At 40.1% G+C, this 15,001-nt stretch overlaps 1 protein-coding gene across 1 annotated transcript; it reads right to left on the bottom strand.

Moving 5' to 3' along the window:
- Positions 1 to 144: 144 nt before the first annotated feature.
- ABRA (actin binding Rho activating protein) lies at positions 145 to 9,663 on the bottom strand. Its single transcript, XM_019750660.3, has 2 exons — positions 8,946 to 9,663; positions 145 to 1,984 (listed from the first exon to the last, which is right to left on the bottom strand). Exons 1-2 carry the CDS (start codon positions 9,611 to 9,613, stop codon positions 1,507 to 1,509), a joined length of 1,146 nt encoding a protein of 381 aa, XP_019606219.2. The 5' UTR covers positions 9,614 to 9,663; the 3' UTR covers positions 145 to 1,506.
- Positions 9,664 to 15,001: the final 5,338 nt, after the last annotated feature.

The following is a 15,001-nucleotide window of genomic DNA, read 5'->3' as shown; positions in this document are numbered from 1 at the left end:
AACTTTTTGAAGCCTTGGTCTAAATATTCTACTAGAAGTAACACAAATTCCACTCTATAATTGTGTTGTATTTCAAACACACACACAAAAAAAGTGTCATTGTGGAATAGAACCTAAAAATAATAGTCTAAAAACAACAGGAAGTACAAGAAAGTATATTTTATTCTTGTGCCATGTTTTTATATTTTGACATAGATTCATGGTTGTGAAAGAAGTGTACATCTTATGAAATTCTACTTAGAAATATTAGTCATTAATTTGTAATTTAATAAACCTATTATGGAAACAAAATATACAAACCTTCTGTAAGAAGTTATTGCAACTTTCATTTTGAAAGAATCATACATGAAAATAAAAATTCCTATAGTAGTTTAATCCATACTTTATACTAAACCTAACACCTAACAATTATGAGTATCATTTTAAGGTATCATAATTTGACATTAATTTCTATATTTAACACCAAAGTGCTATAATTTAATAATTTTCATTGAATTTAGTCAGAATTGTAATCTCACATTTTATTCAATTTGTTTTCAGAATTATATAAGGCACATTAAATCTGAGGAAAAACAGATTAGTGTCAAATTTCTCTTTGGAATCATATTACACTACACTTTTTTTCACTTCGACATAACTAATAGTGCTGTTTTATGATTTTTAGGTATTTTATAGTTTGTTAGAGCATGAAGAAAATTAAAATGTCCCAACAATGTTTCTAATTTCCCAATGAATCTATCAGATTCTACATGAACATTCCAGTTCATTGTAGAACTTTCTGTGTTTCTATTTCATTGTATATTGACATAAGCTGCATGACTCAGTACAGTTTTAAGAAAAATTGAACTTCTCCAAGAAGTCCCGTAAATCTGATCTCTCACCTCTGCTTTCACAGCAAACGTGAACATAACCACCTTCTCTTGGTTCTGATACCACCAGTGATTTCTGCTTTTATGTGATTTGTGCAAATGACACAGAAGCATGGCTAACTTTGGAAACCTATTAAATTACAAGCCCACAGAGAAATTTGAGCAATTTCATCATCCTATAGACTTGAAAACTTAATTTTTTATTTGTGTGCCTATTTTGTAAGTGATGCAATGATAAAAATAATAGTACAAAGTCAAGCTTCTTAGAAATTTTAAGTTTAGCTTGGCCAAACTTAATGGAATTATTTTTTTTCCTGAAAAAAATCACCTCATAATATGGTCTGCCTATATGAACCTAAAGTCAGCATTCTTCTTAGATGTATAATTATTTAATTAAAGATCTATAATTTCTGCAATGAATAGCCACATGGTTTTGCCTAAAAGGTAGGTGGAATTTCAAATATTTCGATGTGTGCGCTTTCTCAAAATCTTCAAACTTCCTCAGAAACACAGTGCCAAAAAAGTCCTTCATGTAAAAATCATTTAATATTTACACAGCAGTTTGGATTTTAATTTTACTAAGTCAGCAAGTAGCATTAAGACGAGTGGGTCAAGTTTGGCTTTTGTAGTTGAAGGGTCACTCGAGTAGAGTAATTACAACATGGTCATCACGGCCTTGCCATAACATCTCTCCTTCGAAGTCCACCAGTCCATGTTTCCTGGCGCGCATGAGAATGCCCACTACTTTATCTGAAATACGAACGTATCTGTCAAAGAGATCACCAAAAGTAACCTGGATCTTGCCGTCTCGCCTGTGGCGAGCCATCGTGCGGATAACGAAGCACAGGTCCCTAATTTCTCTGTAGATGTGCTCCTCAGCGCGTTTGGCCCTTTCGGCAGTTTTGGTCCCCTCCTTGGGACGGCCGTAGCCTTCATCACCTTTGTGCAGGCGGGTGGCCATGGCCAGCTCATAATCAAATTCTTCACTGAAAGGGTTGAGCTTCTGGGATTGTATGTGTTCATCAGCCCACTGCTGCCATCTCCCTTTCAGGTTGTCCACTTGGCTGTATTTCCTTTGAGCCTTGCAGCTGAGTTTCTCTGTGAATCTATTTGCCCTAAAGGAGAAAGAGGGTGAAGAATCAAGATACTGATATTTTGACACAGAAGTGTTTCTTCTTGGACTTCCTGCACCTATGTATCTTAATGGAAGGCTCTAATTGTTTTCATTATACAAGAAATATAAACACAAAGAAATAAGAAATGAAAGAAGGAAACTCATAACACAGTCCCACCATGGTTTTTCACTTAGTGTATGTCCTTCTAGATTATTTTCTCTGGGAATACAGTAATCTTCTAAGCACCATAAAATAATGATATTAAACTCTATTTCAAGGGGAAAAAAACCTTCCTTACACAAATGAAATGCAAGTTGTGTATATTAAATTGCAAGTTAATAACATTTTAGAACTGGTCTCACCAGTGTATTTAAGGGAATCCACATATATGGGATTTCCGAAATCAATCATTTCCCCAAAATAAGGCTTACCAGCACACATACAACGTGCTATTCACTCGTGTTGATTTTCATATATGAATTTTTAATGAGAGCATATCTATAACGAGTACCAGTGATGTACTACAAATTTTGAAATACCAAGTTGTATATATAAAAGATACTGGCTAGCAATAGTGACATTTCTTCAATAATATGGGCTGGCCTTCTCTTAAACACATTTTACTAATATTCCCACAATCATTCTGTGGTACGGATACTACTTTGCTCATTTCACAGTTGAGGAAGCTGAGGCCAGAGGGATTAAGTAACTTGCTTGAAGTCACAAAACTGTGAAGTAGGAGAGCCAGGATGTGAAGCAAAGCTAAGCTGGCTCCAGAGCCTACATATGACTACTCCGCAATCCTGCCCTAAACCAATGGCAGGGGCAGGATTCAAACACTTTATCTGAAGCTAAAGTCAGTGCTTTCTACTGTGCCATGGGGCCACCCTGCATGTGGGTACACTGCCTAGTGGGTGAGTTGTGTTTCAAATGTGTGTCTGTCCTGCAGCTGGGAATGTATTTTCAAATTAAAAAAAAAAAAAAAAAAAAAAGCATTGGAAACTGTAGATCAATAGTGTCATGAAGATGCAGGCCCTTTTAAAATGGGCAACATTTGTCTTTAAATAGACTTTCCTGTCATTTCTGCACCTCTAATTTCCTGGACTTTTTTCCTAGGTCTCTTTGCCTTCACGAGTAAAACATGATCTCTTGGACTATCTAAAAGTCAGAGCTTGGTATTTCCTCCTCCTAAGTGACCCACCCTTCCTTTTCCCTGTCACAAAGGAGCCTCATATCTGGAAGCCCTGGGACTGGAGATGGAGAACAATGCTGAAATGCTTATGTGAATGGGATCCTGAATTAAGGAGTCCCTCCCACCCGTACTCTCACAGTTCGATGTTCAAAACCCAAGCACAGGTCAGAGGTGGGTATTCCTCACTATCAGATGAGGCCAGAGAGGTAACAGGTATTTGCATTAGCATTGTTTTCAAAAGAGGACTGACATCATCCACTAGATGGCGAACTTTCATTAATTCCCATCCTTTGAGTTTCCTCAAGTCCTACACTTGGCAGCATTCAGTTTCACTTTACAATAGAATTCACACTAGGAATGCACTGTACATATAACACTACTATTCTTTGTAGCCACATGGACAAAAGTATATGACAAAGTTGACTGGGAAAAAGCAGCATCCAAAAACTGTACGCACAATGATTATAACTTGAAATCATGTAAGTATGGAAAAGGGCTAGGAATTACACCACCCTGAAGTGGAATGGATTTCTCCACCCTGCTCATCCTCACCATCACCGCCACCTCCATAGACTGTCCCTGTCCAGCTACCCAGAGCATGAACTGCTAAATCTCATTGTCAAAGGAGAGCAAACACCTTATCCCCTTGGAACCCTCGCCATCCGTGACAGCTAGAGCCGCCAATAACAAGCCCAAGGCCATCCTGACAGAACCCAAAGCTCATACCAGATTTGAGGCTGGGACATCCTGATGGATAAGAGACTTGAAACATCTCAGAAGAAAGTATAAAGACTAGCGTGACTCCTTAACTCATACTATTTGTCTCCTGAGCACCAACTCTTGTCTGTACTATAGTATAAAAAACATACTATGCACACCTCCTGCCTTTAAGGAGCTTCTGGGCACTTGGACATTTTTTTTTTTTCCATTCTTAAAGTATATATGATACTGTATGCCAAATGAAAAAAAATGCAGTGACTGACCACTAGGAGTCATGGAAATAAAGTAATACAAATTTGACTATATGGTACAATTCCAACTATGTAAGATGTGTATGCACCAGGTTGAAGAAATCAATAGTATATGCAGAACTGAAAATAATTAGGTGGGTTACCAGATGAAGGTGGATTTTTTTCATTTTTTAAAAATGTTTTATCTTGGTGTTATATCAATTTTATTATTTAAAGAAAGCAGAAAATAGGGAAATATTCAAATTAGCATTCACAGGTCATTTGTTTCATCTGTATGTTAGACATGTCTCTGATTCTTTGATGCAGTTTTCTTTTCCTTCTAATTTAATTAGGAATTTAGATTCCCTGAGTGTTGAAACTATATGTCATTTGGGATAACGGTTGGGGTTGGTGAGGTAATAACTCTATGCGGAAGAGAAACATTTATCTTCTAAAAGAAGTACCTTCTAAATCTTAATGTCCATTTGTTATATTGTAAAATGGTGATTTCCAATTATAGAAGAGAAGGACAGCAAAGGAATTGGTCCTATCAGTAAGGATTAGAAAATAGGGTTATAAAAAAAGCACTAGGAGGATATATCTTAATGAGTATTCAATTTTTTCTGTCTTGTAAGTGTTCTGTGTTGTTCTTGTATTTCCAGTTTTTAAAATGTCTTAAAGTATGATGTTTAAATTAGGATTAGAAAACCTTATATTCTGATATTCTTGGTTAATGAATATAAAGATCAATATACAAGTTATCCTGTTTTTGTTTTTATTTTCAAATAAAAATGTGCATAATCATTTATATTGAGCTTTAGGAAGACGATCTAGTATAAATTTATAGAAATCAAAGCAATATTCAAAGACTGATATCACACCCATACTTGAGGATAGTAATATTTAATCCAGACTCACCTGTTCATTAGTTTGGTGCAAAAGTAATAGCAGTTTTTGCAATTGTTTTTAACCTTTTAAACCGCAATTACTTTTGCACCAACCTAATAGTTTCTTCAATATCAATAAATTTTCTTATCGTCAGTCAATAAATACTTCCCCTGTTCTGTTATATGCAAGGTAACTAATTCCACTAGACATTATAAGCATTCACCGTTGGAAAGTTTAGGTTCATTCACTGAAATAAATGCTGAAATGAATTTCTTATTGATCAACTTTAAAAATGACATCAGTTTGAGTGTTAACTTTCTTATGTGAATGGGCTCTTTAGCAATATGATGAGAATATGAGAACCGATGTGTCATAATTTTATCATTTTGGAGGAATAATTATGTGGAAATTACTAAATACAAACAAAAAACAACAACAAAAACCACAGTGAATAAAAGTTCTAAAATGTGTATTTCAAACCTCACCAAGTTCACTGGCACCGGAAGCATTCTGTCTCAAAAATGGCCTTCATCTAGGTCACCAGCTTCAAAATATCATGTGGCCCAGAGGTGAACTTTTCTGGTCTAAGTCTTGGATCAGGATGAAGGCGAGACCTGCTCTCATTGCCCTGCCTAGAGAGTCTCCTGTAGAGGAGGCATTTCCTTTTATTGCCCAGAAACATTTCTCTGTCAGTAAAGCTAAGAACTTCTGCCACCCTTTCCAACTTCTCAGGGAAATGCTGGGGAGAATTTGTTTCTCTGTGAATTCATTTGCTTGCTCTTTTCCACAGGAAGTGTAGCCAATTTGATGTCATGGGAGCATGACATCTATAAGGTCACGTTTATCAGAAGCAAGGTGACTGCATTCAAAAGGCAGGGTCGACAATTCTGATCAACAATTGTGGTCTCTGTTCCGTTATCAACCAGGCCTGTGATTCTCCTTGCAGGTTGGTAACTGTCCTCACAGTCCATGGAAAGTGTTCTGGGCTCTAAAATTGAGAGCACGTAGTAGAAAGCCATACTTCTGCCTTCATTTCTAGCAAAGTACTTCAATATAGTTGTACTAAAACCCTACACATTAGGAGTTGTTGGCATTCCATTAATTAAGCTGACACTTTGATCTCCGCTTTATTCCTTGAGTTAATCTCTACCGATCAGTCTACCATAGTGGTTAAGAAGAGCATATGCTTTCTCATCAACCTTCCAACATCATCACTGACTAGCTCTATGATTTAGATAATGATTCTTAATGTCTATGTGTCCATACCTTTCTCTATAAAATGGCACCTTCATGCTCAACTACGATTGTTTTTACTGAATAGAAGTTGCAGGACAAGATGAATGAGTGAATGGCTTGGTAATATTTCACTATTTCTGTGTGGGAGAGGGATCCAATTTCCTTTGTCTAAAGGATCTGGACTGAACAAGTCATCAAAGATATACAGTCAAAAGACCAACTATTTAAAAAAAATAAAGTATAAAATATAAACCATCTTTAGAGTAAAACCCCAGGTAGCAAAACCACTGTTAGTAAAGAATATCTCTATTTTTATCAACCCTGACTTGTTTGTTTCTGTCCTCTTAACTACCAAGAAAAGTCTCTTTCTTTCTACTGATATATTAATGATACATAGTTTTCTCCTTATTGGTGGATACAGGGAAAGAATGGTGTTTAATTAAACATAAGTGAAAATTCCTTTCCAATAGGCTTAACTCAATAATGTCACGTTCATTTTTCAAGCCGTATTTGAGAGTCCCCTCAGGCAGAAGTTCCCATCAGGCCTACTCTGTTCTGGTTCCCTACGTACTATAAGATTGAGGGAAAGGACCCAAAGAAGGAAAGAAGATATTTAATTCCCACTGCCCCTCCCTCCAGGCCAAACCTGAGAACCAAGCTACTGGCATATTGACCGGTTGGGATCACCAGGGCTGACCCCTGCATTGTAATCAGCACAACTTAAGTCATTCTCCCGGGTCCACTGCTTTACATAATATCAAAATAACTCTATCATATCCACTTTTCAGGTGAGAACAAAGAGACTTAGGATTTACCAAGATGACCATGACTCAAATCTCTCTCTCATTCAAAGCTTAAGTACGTCTCCATCATAATAAAAAGGTGTCGGGGACCATGCCTGATTTCAGGAACCCTGAGCAAGGTCCTGAGTGCAAGTCCCCACTTCCAGCTGAGAGAGGTTAGAGTCATGGCCAAGAGTGTGGGCTCTAGAGCCAGAATGCCTGGGTTCAAATCCCATGGGCTCTACAATCTTATACACGTTCCCTAATATTTATTCATCTCATGTTCCCATCTAACCTACCCCATAAGAATGTTGTGAGGATTAAATGAATAAACATGAAAAGTGCTGAGACAAGTGCCAAATAAGAGAACATGCATTGGAGATTGGTGCCAGCTGTCATCTCCCTACCTCTGGGCAGTTCGAATGTGCTGACAGGAAGTTTTTCATTGTGCCATTCTGTCTTTATTCTGTTGGGTTCTTTCATTTCATTTCTAGCATGCGTGTGTACACACATGCGTACACACACACACACACACACAGCCAGAATTTAGATTGTGGCTCTGGATGTTCTGGTAGAAGTTATTTCTGACTGTGAATTCCTATATTACTTTAAGTAGAGCCCAAATCCAGATCTCTGAACACAGCCTCAAGGCACTGCCTGAGAGTTAGCACCAAGTCTAGTTTCAAAACATTGCACCTGAGACAGGCACATCTCAGTTTTGTCACTACCTTGCTAGGTAAACTTCTGCTCTGAGCTTCACTGCTCTCATTCCTAAAATGGGCTGAAACTTACTTCATAAGATTATAAGAGTTAAAAGGACAGAGCATGTAAAATACCCATAGCGCACACCAAATGCATAAGGGACTGTTATGATTATCTAAGTTTGCCATTTCATTTTTATTGAAAACTTACAGTATAATAGTTCTAATTCTTTTTAAACAGCTTTAAAGTCACAAACTGTAAGACAGCTCTTCGTCAAATTAAGTCACTACTTCTTTTCTTTACTTCTCATTGTTTCAGAAAACATGAGAAACACACGTACACATCTAGTGGTACCCAGACGGCATCAGTTTATAAGCATTCATCACACCAGAGACTTTTCCCATATTTTGATGTCCTGTGGAGCGAGACATCCTGACATTATGCAGAGGTGGACTTACTGTCTTGAAATAAAGCATGTGTTTCTTGTCTGAATAAATGTGTTAGTTTCGTCAGTGGTGTGTGTGTGTGTGTGTGTGTGTGTGTGTGTGTGTGTGTGTGTGTGTGTGTGTTTGTGTGTGTTTGTGTGTGTGTGTGTGTAGAACATTTAAGATCTACTTTCATCAACTTCCAAGTATACACTACAGTACTGTTAACTATAGCCAGGGGAGAGCTGGCATTTGAATTTGGGTCTGACTTCAAAAACTACTTTCAGGTGAGATAGCAGCCTCCAACCTGTTTGCACAGTCATACAGATCTACTTGTGTTCCATGGGCTTATCAGGGTAGATGTTACTCCTGATAAAATTTAGACCGATACAAGACAAAGGGAAGGTTTCTCCAATCATTCTACCAGCGAGCACTTTTCTCTGCCGAGAAATAAGCCAATCTGCTACTCATTATAGAATTGATTTTTAAAAACGTAACCAAAACACTCATTCCTCTCTGGTGGTTTCATTTTTGTGGAGACTAAAATTTGAGTGTTCAGTTCAAACAGAAAGGGGAAACAAAAGAACACGGGCCTTCTACCCAAAGGCCCCCTTTTGGTCCTGGCACTGCCCTGTGGCCCCTGGATATGCCTTCCCCGCAAGACCCCACTGCCTGCGCCATCTTTGAGATTCTCACTCTAACTTTGGTCGTACTTCCCTGAGTTCTGGGTCCCCAGAGCTGGTTGGGGCTCCACAGCAGTGTAAGGAGAAGAATGCATTCACTTACTGGGAGGGCAAGGGCCGTTTGATTCTGGTAGCAGCCACCTCCTCTCCAGCCTGCTCGGGCCTCTCCTCGGTCTCCCCTCCATAGCCGCTGTCCTCTGTGTCTATGCTGTCGCTTCTCCACTTGGAGTCATCCTGCCCCATCTGTTTCCAGCCTTTGGTCAGCTCAGATACCAGGTTGGCACATTTTCTCCTCCGCGTCGGGGAGCCGTGGCTGTAGAGGATTCTGTCAACGTCATTCTCTGGCTGCCCGGGCTCAGGTGTGTCACCATCCTTCTCGTATCTGTGGCTGAGGTGGCTCACATCCCCTCCTCTCTCATAAGCCTTGCTGACCACGGTTTTGGTCACCTCTTTCCTTTTGATATGAGAGACCTCAGTGGCATCCTCTGAGCTTTGTCCATCTCCATGTCTTTCTGGCTTTTGGGAAGGACACTTTGGGGCACTCTGAGCTTTCTGGTGGGGAGTGGGGTGTATCCCTGGTTTAGGATCTTGGGGTGGATCCTGGGTCCCTCCCGGTAGCCAGCCTGAGGGCTCCTGGGCCTGCTTGGTGCTATTCTCATTTGCCCACTGCTGCCAACCCCGGGCCAAATTGATCACCAAGGTGGCTGTGCGTATCTTCCGGAGGGCACTCTTGGCTGGCCCCTCCTCTCTTTCCTTTTCTCCTGGAGCCATGCTGCCCTTCTCTTCTCTGCTGATAGCTTGGGCACCAGCTAAAAGGAGTGCTGAGGATTTATATAGAAGCAGGGTGTGGGGTGACACGGAAACTATGTTAAGCATTTCTTGCCAAGATGTGGTGCCTTCCCCCTGACGGTGTTCTTTTTTTAAACCCTGATGGCTCCTGTTTCATCACAGCACCGGGACATCGCTGCTGGTAAAGGACAGGGATATGCTCACTCCCGTTCTTCTCCAAGTGCCAGAGTGGAAATTACTAGATCTGATCATGTGCTGAGCCTTATGTTTTTCTTGACCTTAAAATATGGTCCTCCCATTTATAGAAGCATAAAATATGTGCACAAATTGTGCTAGGAACATGACAAGCATGTTCTCATTTAAACCTCAGCAGCCCTCAAATGTAGGTCTTAATGAGTCCCATTTTGCAGCTGAGTACAGTGAAATCTAACTTCCTGTAGCTAAGATCTGAGCTTCAAACCCAGGTCCATCTGACTCAAAGCATGTGCCTCTTTTCCTCCTACTTATCAAAGATCCTTAAGTTGCCTTTTTCTTTTGTCTTCAACTCTGTTCAAAACAGACCTCAGAAGTCACCTCATCTGACCTTCATTTTCCTGATGAGAAAATTGAGGCCCAGATAAGGAAGGTGACAAAGGCCAGGTTTTCTAGTCCCAGGTTGGAAATACTGTATAATCAAGTCATATTAACATAACAAGACAATGGTCAAAATTTTGGTCCAATTATTTTTTTAAATCTTCAAATTAAGACCTACACATACATTGAATTTCATAGATTATTATTACAACAAATCTTTTCAAATATTTGGTTTAAAAAGACCATTTAAAGACAAAATAAATGAATGCGACCAGAAGCAACCTGCCCTCCCCCCACTGCCCGACCTTTTGTTTTTAATAATACAACCTTCCTTAACAGCCTTTGGGTACATGCAGAAAAAGCCACTTTCAATTCTCAGAACAAAGACTTAATTTTTTTTTTTTTTTTCCAGAAAGGACTGAATAGATAGGTCATTTGGACAGAAAAAGTACCATCTATGAACTATACTAAACCAGACAAAAATGCTCAGAGCTCAGCATTGAATAATTTCTTAAAGTAAGACAAATAGAATTATTTTTCACACAGCAGTTCTGTAGATTTGAATATCGTATCCTTTTCTCCAGTGTTGACATGCAGTTAATCATACTGATTGAAAACTGCTAAGAGCACAAAAATCTGTATGTAAGTTAATTACTTCTGATGGTGAGACCAATTTATTTTGGAAAAAAAAAAAAATGTTGATGTCAGTTTTTCACCATGTAGGTCATTTACCTCCTAGGATTAAAACAATTGGGGAGGTGATTTATACTCTATCTAGAAATCTGTCAGAGGTGTTTTCAGAGTTCAACATTATCTGATAATGTTAACTGAGGTCCAACATTTTGCAGAGAAAAATCCCTCTTGATTAATTAAGAGGAAATTGGATCACAAGGAAAGAAAACTATTGCAAACAAAGATTTAAATCTGTGTCTGAAATTTCTGGCATTCTTTCTTGGAATGTAGATACACTGCAGGCTGTTTGGTTCCTGTTAAGATTCCCTTCATCCAGCCTGGAACGCCCTTGGGAAGGAATGGTGTTCCTCAGAGACGCCAATGAGCTTAGCCCAGGATCAGGCTAATTGACAATTTTCAAAGGGATGTTTCTGCTTCCTTGCCCACACCTGCTCCACATTGAATTCTGACAGAGGGAGAACAAATGGAGAGAGCAAAATGTTATTAATCTTTCACATATTAACCAGCATTGCAGCCAGCTGCCTGGGGCCTGGAGCTGTCAGCAGATAGGCTTGGCAAAAAAATAGGGGCAGCGCCTAAAAGAATCTGGTTATTTCTTCTGAGATTTCGCCTCCATGGCAACTGTGGTCTTTCATTCATACTTCTCCAGAAAATAGTGAGTATTCCTTCCCTAAAGCAAGGTCTGTAAGCTACCTACTGTGCATTGTTCTTTTTTATTATTATTATTAGTTTCAGGTGTACAAAGCAATATAATAGTTAGACATTTATACCTCTCACAAAGTGATCCACCCCCGTGCGTCTTCTGATTGCTATAGAAATATTATATTTCTTTCTTAACCTAGATCTAGATTCTTAGGAGTGTAGTATTCTTCTACTTTAATAGAAGGTATAAAAGATAAAAATAAAATCTCAAAAACAAAGATATAGTGAAATAAGAAGTCATTTACAATGTGAGTTTTCTATAAAATCATAGAGTAGAAACTGTAGGTGAAGATGTAAACCTGATTAACGAAGTCATTACAACGTAAGAAATTTCTCATCAGTGTGACAGTGTTTCGAAACAATATTAATTATTATTTACGATATGGACAATATCAGGGAGGGGAGGAAGTTGTCTTTATATACTTCCATGCATGACCCACTTAGAAGTCAGGGAGAGCCAACCCTCATAACCAGCTGTTTAATCTTACCTTAGAAACCTACATTTGCTCAAAACTCATGTGAAACAACAATTTCTTTGATCCTTTCTACATAATTAACAAGTCCTTTACTTTTTTAGTGTCAGAAAAGTGGGAATGAAAAGACTTCAATGGAGCGCAAAAGGAGCTTCTGATTTCAACGGAATTTACTCTTTCCTTGTGGAATGTATACAGTGGGTGAGGCAAGATGACAGACAAGGTGGGAGAGGCCATAAAGCTGAAAAACACAGACCCTACTTTCAAGGTTTCCCCCATCTAGCCAGGAGAAGGCATACTCATACATACAACTGCCTGTAATAGCGTGGAGAGAGCTGCATTAGGAATAAAAATAAAGCTTTATTGGATCATTGAGCAAAAGGGGGATAATTTTATTGGAAGGACTTCACAGAAATGGTGATCCTTTCTCTGGTCTTTAAAAGCGAAGGAGATCTTTGCCAGGTGGAGAAAGGGTGCTCTACTCTGAAGAAGCAGGACGGAAGTTGCAAAGGCGTGAAGACACGTGGTACACTTAGAGACCTTCTCAGAGCCTAGACTAGGGACCATGAACTCAAACGCCTATAGGGTCATGCAGGTCACTTACTGTGAGAGGTGAGTTGGGGTGAGGGCATAGCACGGGGTGGTGGAGTAATCTTTCAAGAGAAGTTAGAGAGATCTGGATTTTTTAAAATGAACTCTCCCAATTCTTTAGATGGCAACAGTTCACACACACAATAGTACTGCATGAACCAACATAGTGTCACATGTGGGCCAAATTATTTTGTGGAACCCCCGTTTATGGCCTTTGGAGAAGAGCATCCAGTGTTTATGAGGGAAGGACAAGGTGCCAGACAGCAGATTGAGAAACCATGTTGTATCATATGTGACTCATTTCATCACCGAAGGATTTTAAGCCTCAACGTGATACCAGATTTGTGTTACCAAGCGATCAAATCTAGAACCAGCAAAGTGGGGTTTGAATTTGAAAAAGATAAGACTAGGATCAGGAGACTGTTTACAGGGGTTACTAAAATCGTATTGGGAAGAACCAAATGAGGATCTGAAAGAAGAGAGAACGATCTGAGAGCCATCGAGGGTCCCCTCAGAAGGTCATAGGGCCAACTAGTCGCCCTGGATTATGGGTGTCAGGGACGCTCTAGCGGCTTCAATTGCAGTGATAGGTGTGAGGAGGTGCCATCGGCGAGGGGAGGACAGAAGAAGGAGAGGAATTGTGGTAAAGGGGACGCATTCCCCTCTTGTACTGAGGAAGCTTGGGGCACGCATGTGGAGATGTCAAGTAGTGAAAGGAACCAGGCGCATGGCTGCTGTGGTCAGGCAGAACCGAGTGAAAATCCAGGCTCTGCTGGTTGGCGGCACGACCCAGGGTCTGCTACTGAATTTCTCTAAGATTCCATTTCTTTATCTTTAAAATGAGGACTATCAGAGCCTTTACCTCGTGGGTCAATGTGAGGATTAAATGAGTTAACGCCAGTAGAGCACCGAACACCGTGCCTGGCCCGTGCAAGCTCTCCTAAGTGCTGATGGTTACTAATATTTTCATGTTAAGTCATGGAGTTAGACAATTAGAGCTCCTTAAGTCATTCTCTTTGACCAGGGACAGGATTGATACCAGGGCCGACGCTGGGATAAGTCTTCAAGTGGGAGGGTCAAGTGAAGTTCCTTGTAGGGACTCAAGGCTGCAAGGGGAAGCTTATTTATAGCATTTTATTTTAAGATAATTTATAGTGAGGCTTTTAAGGCAGTGTCTTAAAGGTTTCCCTCCGCCTGGTGAGGGTCAGATGAGGTCTCAGTTACTTGGTGGTGATAACCAAAGAGTTCAGCAGAGACTCTTTCCTGGAACCTCCTGGAACATAGAGCTCAGTGGTTTACAATCAGCGAGGAGCATATTAGGATCTTAAATCACATTCCAATCACCTGTGTGGACTTTTATAAACTACAGATGGTGAAGTGCTGTCTCTGGAGACAGGTCTTGGGTGAGGTCCTAGCACCACTTGAATCTAACATTCCTTCAGGGTTGAGAACCATGGCTCTAGCTTCTAGAGTGCTGGGGGCGGGGGGTGTCCAGCAGACACAGAACACACAAGTTTTAAGAGTGTGGTGATGAGTAGCCCAGGTGTAGGTTCAGGCAGATTGGTTTTACATTTGGGGTCTCTTTTCAGGGTATATGTACCCTTGGAGGAATTAGTTAAGTTCTCTGAGACGGCCTTGTCTGAAACGGCGATAATATTATTTTCCTTGTGTTATTACCATGTCTCTATGAGATGATGTCTGTGATGCATCATTTGACACATCAGAACACACACACGCTCCTTCATATGCTTTCGTCACTTGTCTTCTGGAACAAAGCACTCTCTTGGCCTTGCTCCTACATCACCAGCTACTTCCTCCGTCTCCTCTGCTGGTACCTGCTCTCCTCCCCAGCTCCTTAACACTGTCGCAAGCAAGGCTCAGCCTCTTCACTGCTCAACTTACACTAACTTCCTTGGTGATGGCAAGGCTTTAAATGCCATCTCTGTGGTGACAATTCCGAAACATGTGTCTCCAGCCTGCCCTATGGCTTGTACTCCAGGCTTGTATTTCAACAACCTAGTAAGCGTCTCTATGGGATCACTGTCTAACAGCTGGCTTAATCTTAATGTGCACACAACTGAGCTCGGTCTTTCCAACTTGAGCTTTTCACAGTGTTTCCCTTTTCAGTTCAAAGTCAACTTTGTTCTTCAACCAGTTGCTCAGGGTACAAACCTTGAGGTAATCTTTGGATCCCTTTCTTTTCCCATATCCCACATTCAGTCCACCAGTGTAGTCTGTTGCATGTACCTTGAAATGTATGCAGAACCTGACAACTTCTCACCATCTTTTACTGCCATTAATCTCCCCATCTCTGCCCACCTAGACCATCTGCAGCTCA

The sequence above is a fragment of the Rhinolophus sinicus genome, chromosome 6, assembly GCF_057876585.1.
Source record: "Rhinolophus sinicus isolate RSI-liver-muscle chromosome 6, RSI-T2T, whole genome shotgun sequence".
In the NCBI taxonomy this organism is placed as follows: Eukaryota; Metazoa; Chordata; class Mammalia; order Chiroptera; family Rhinolophidae; genus Rhinolophus; species Rhinolophus sinicus.
This window is presented reverse-complemented; position numbering and strand designations above follow the sequence as displayed.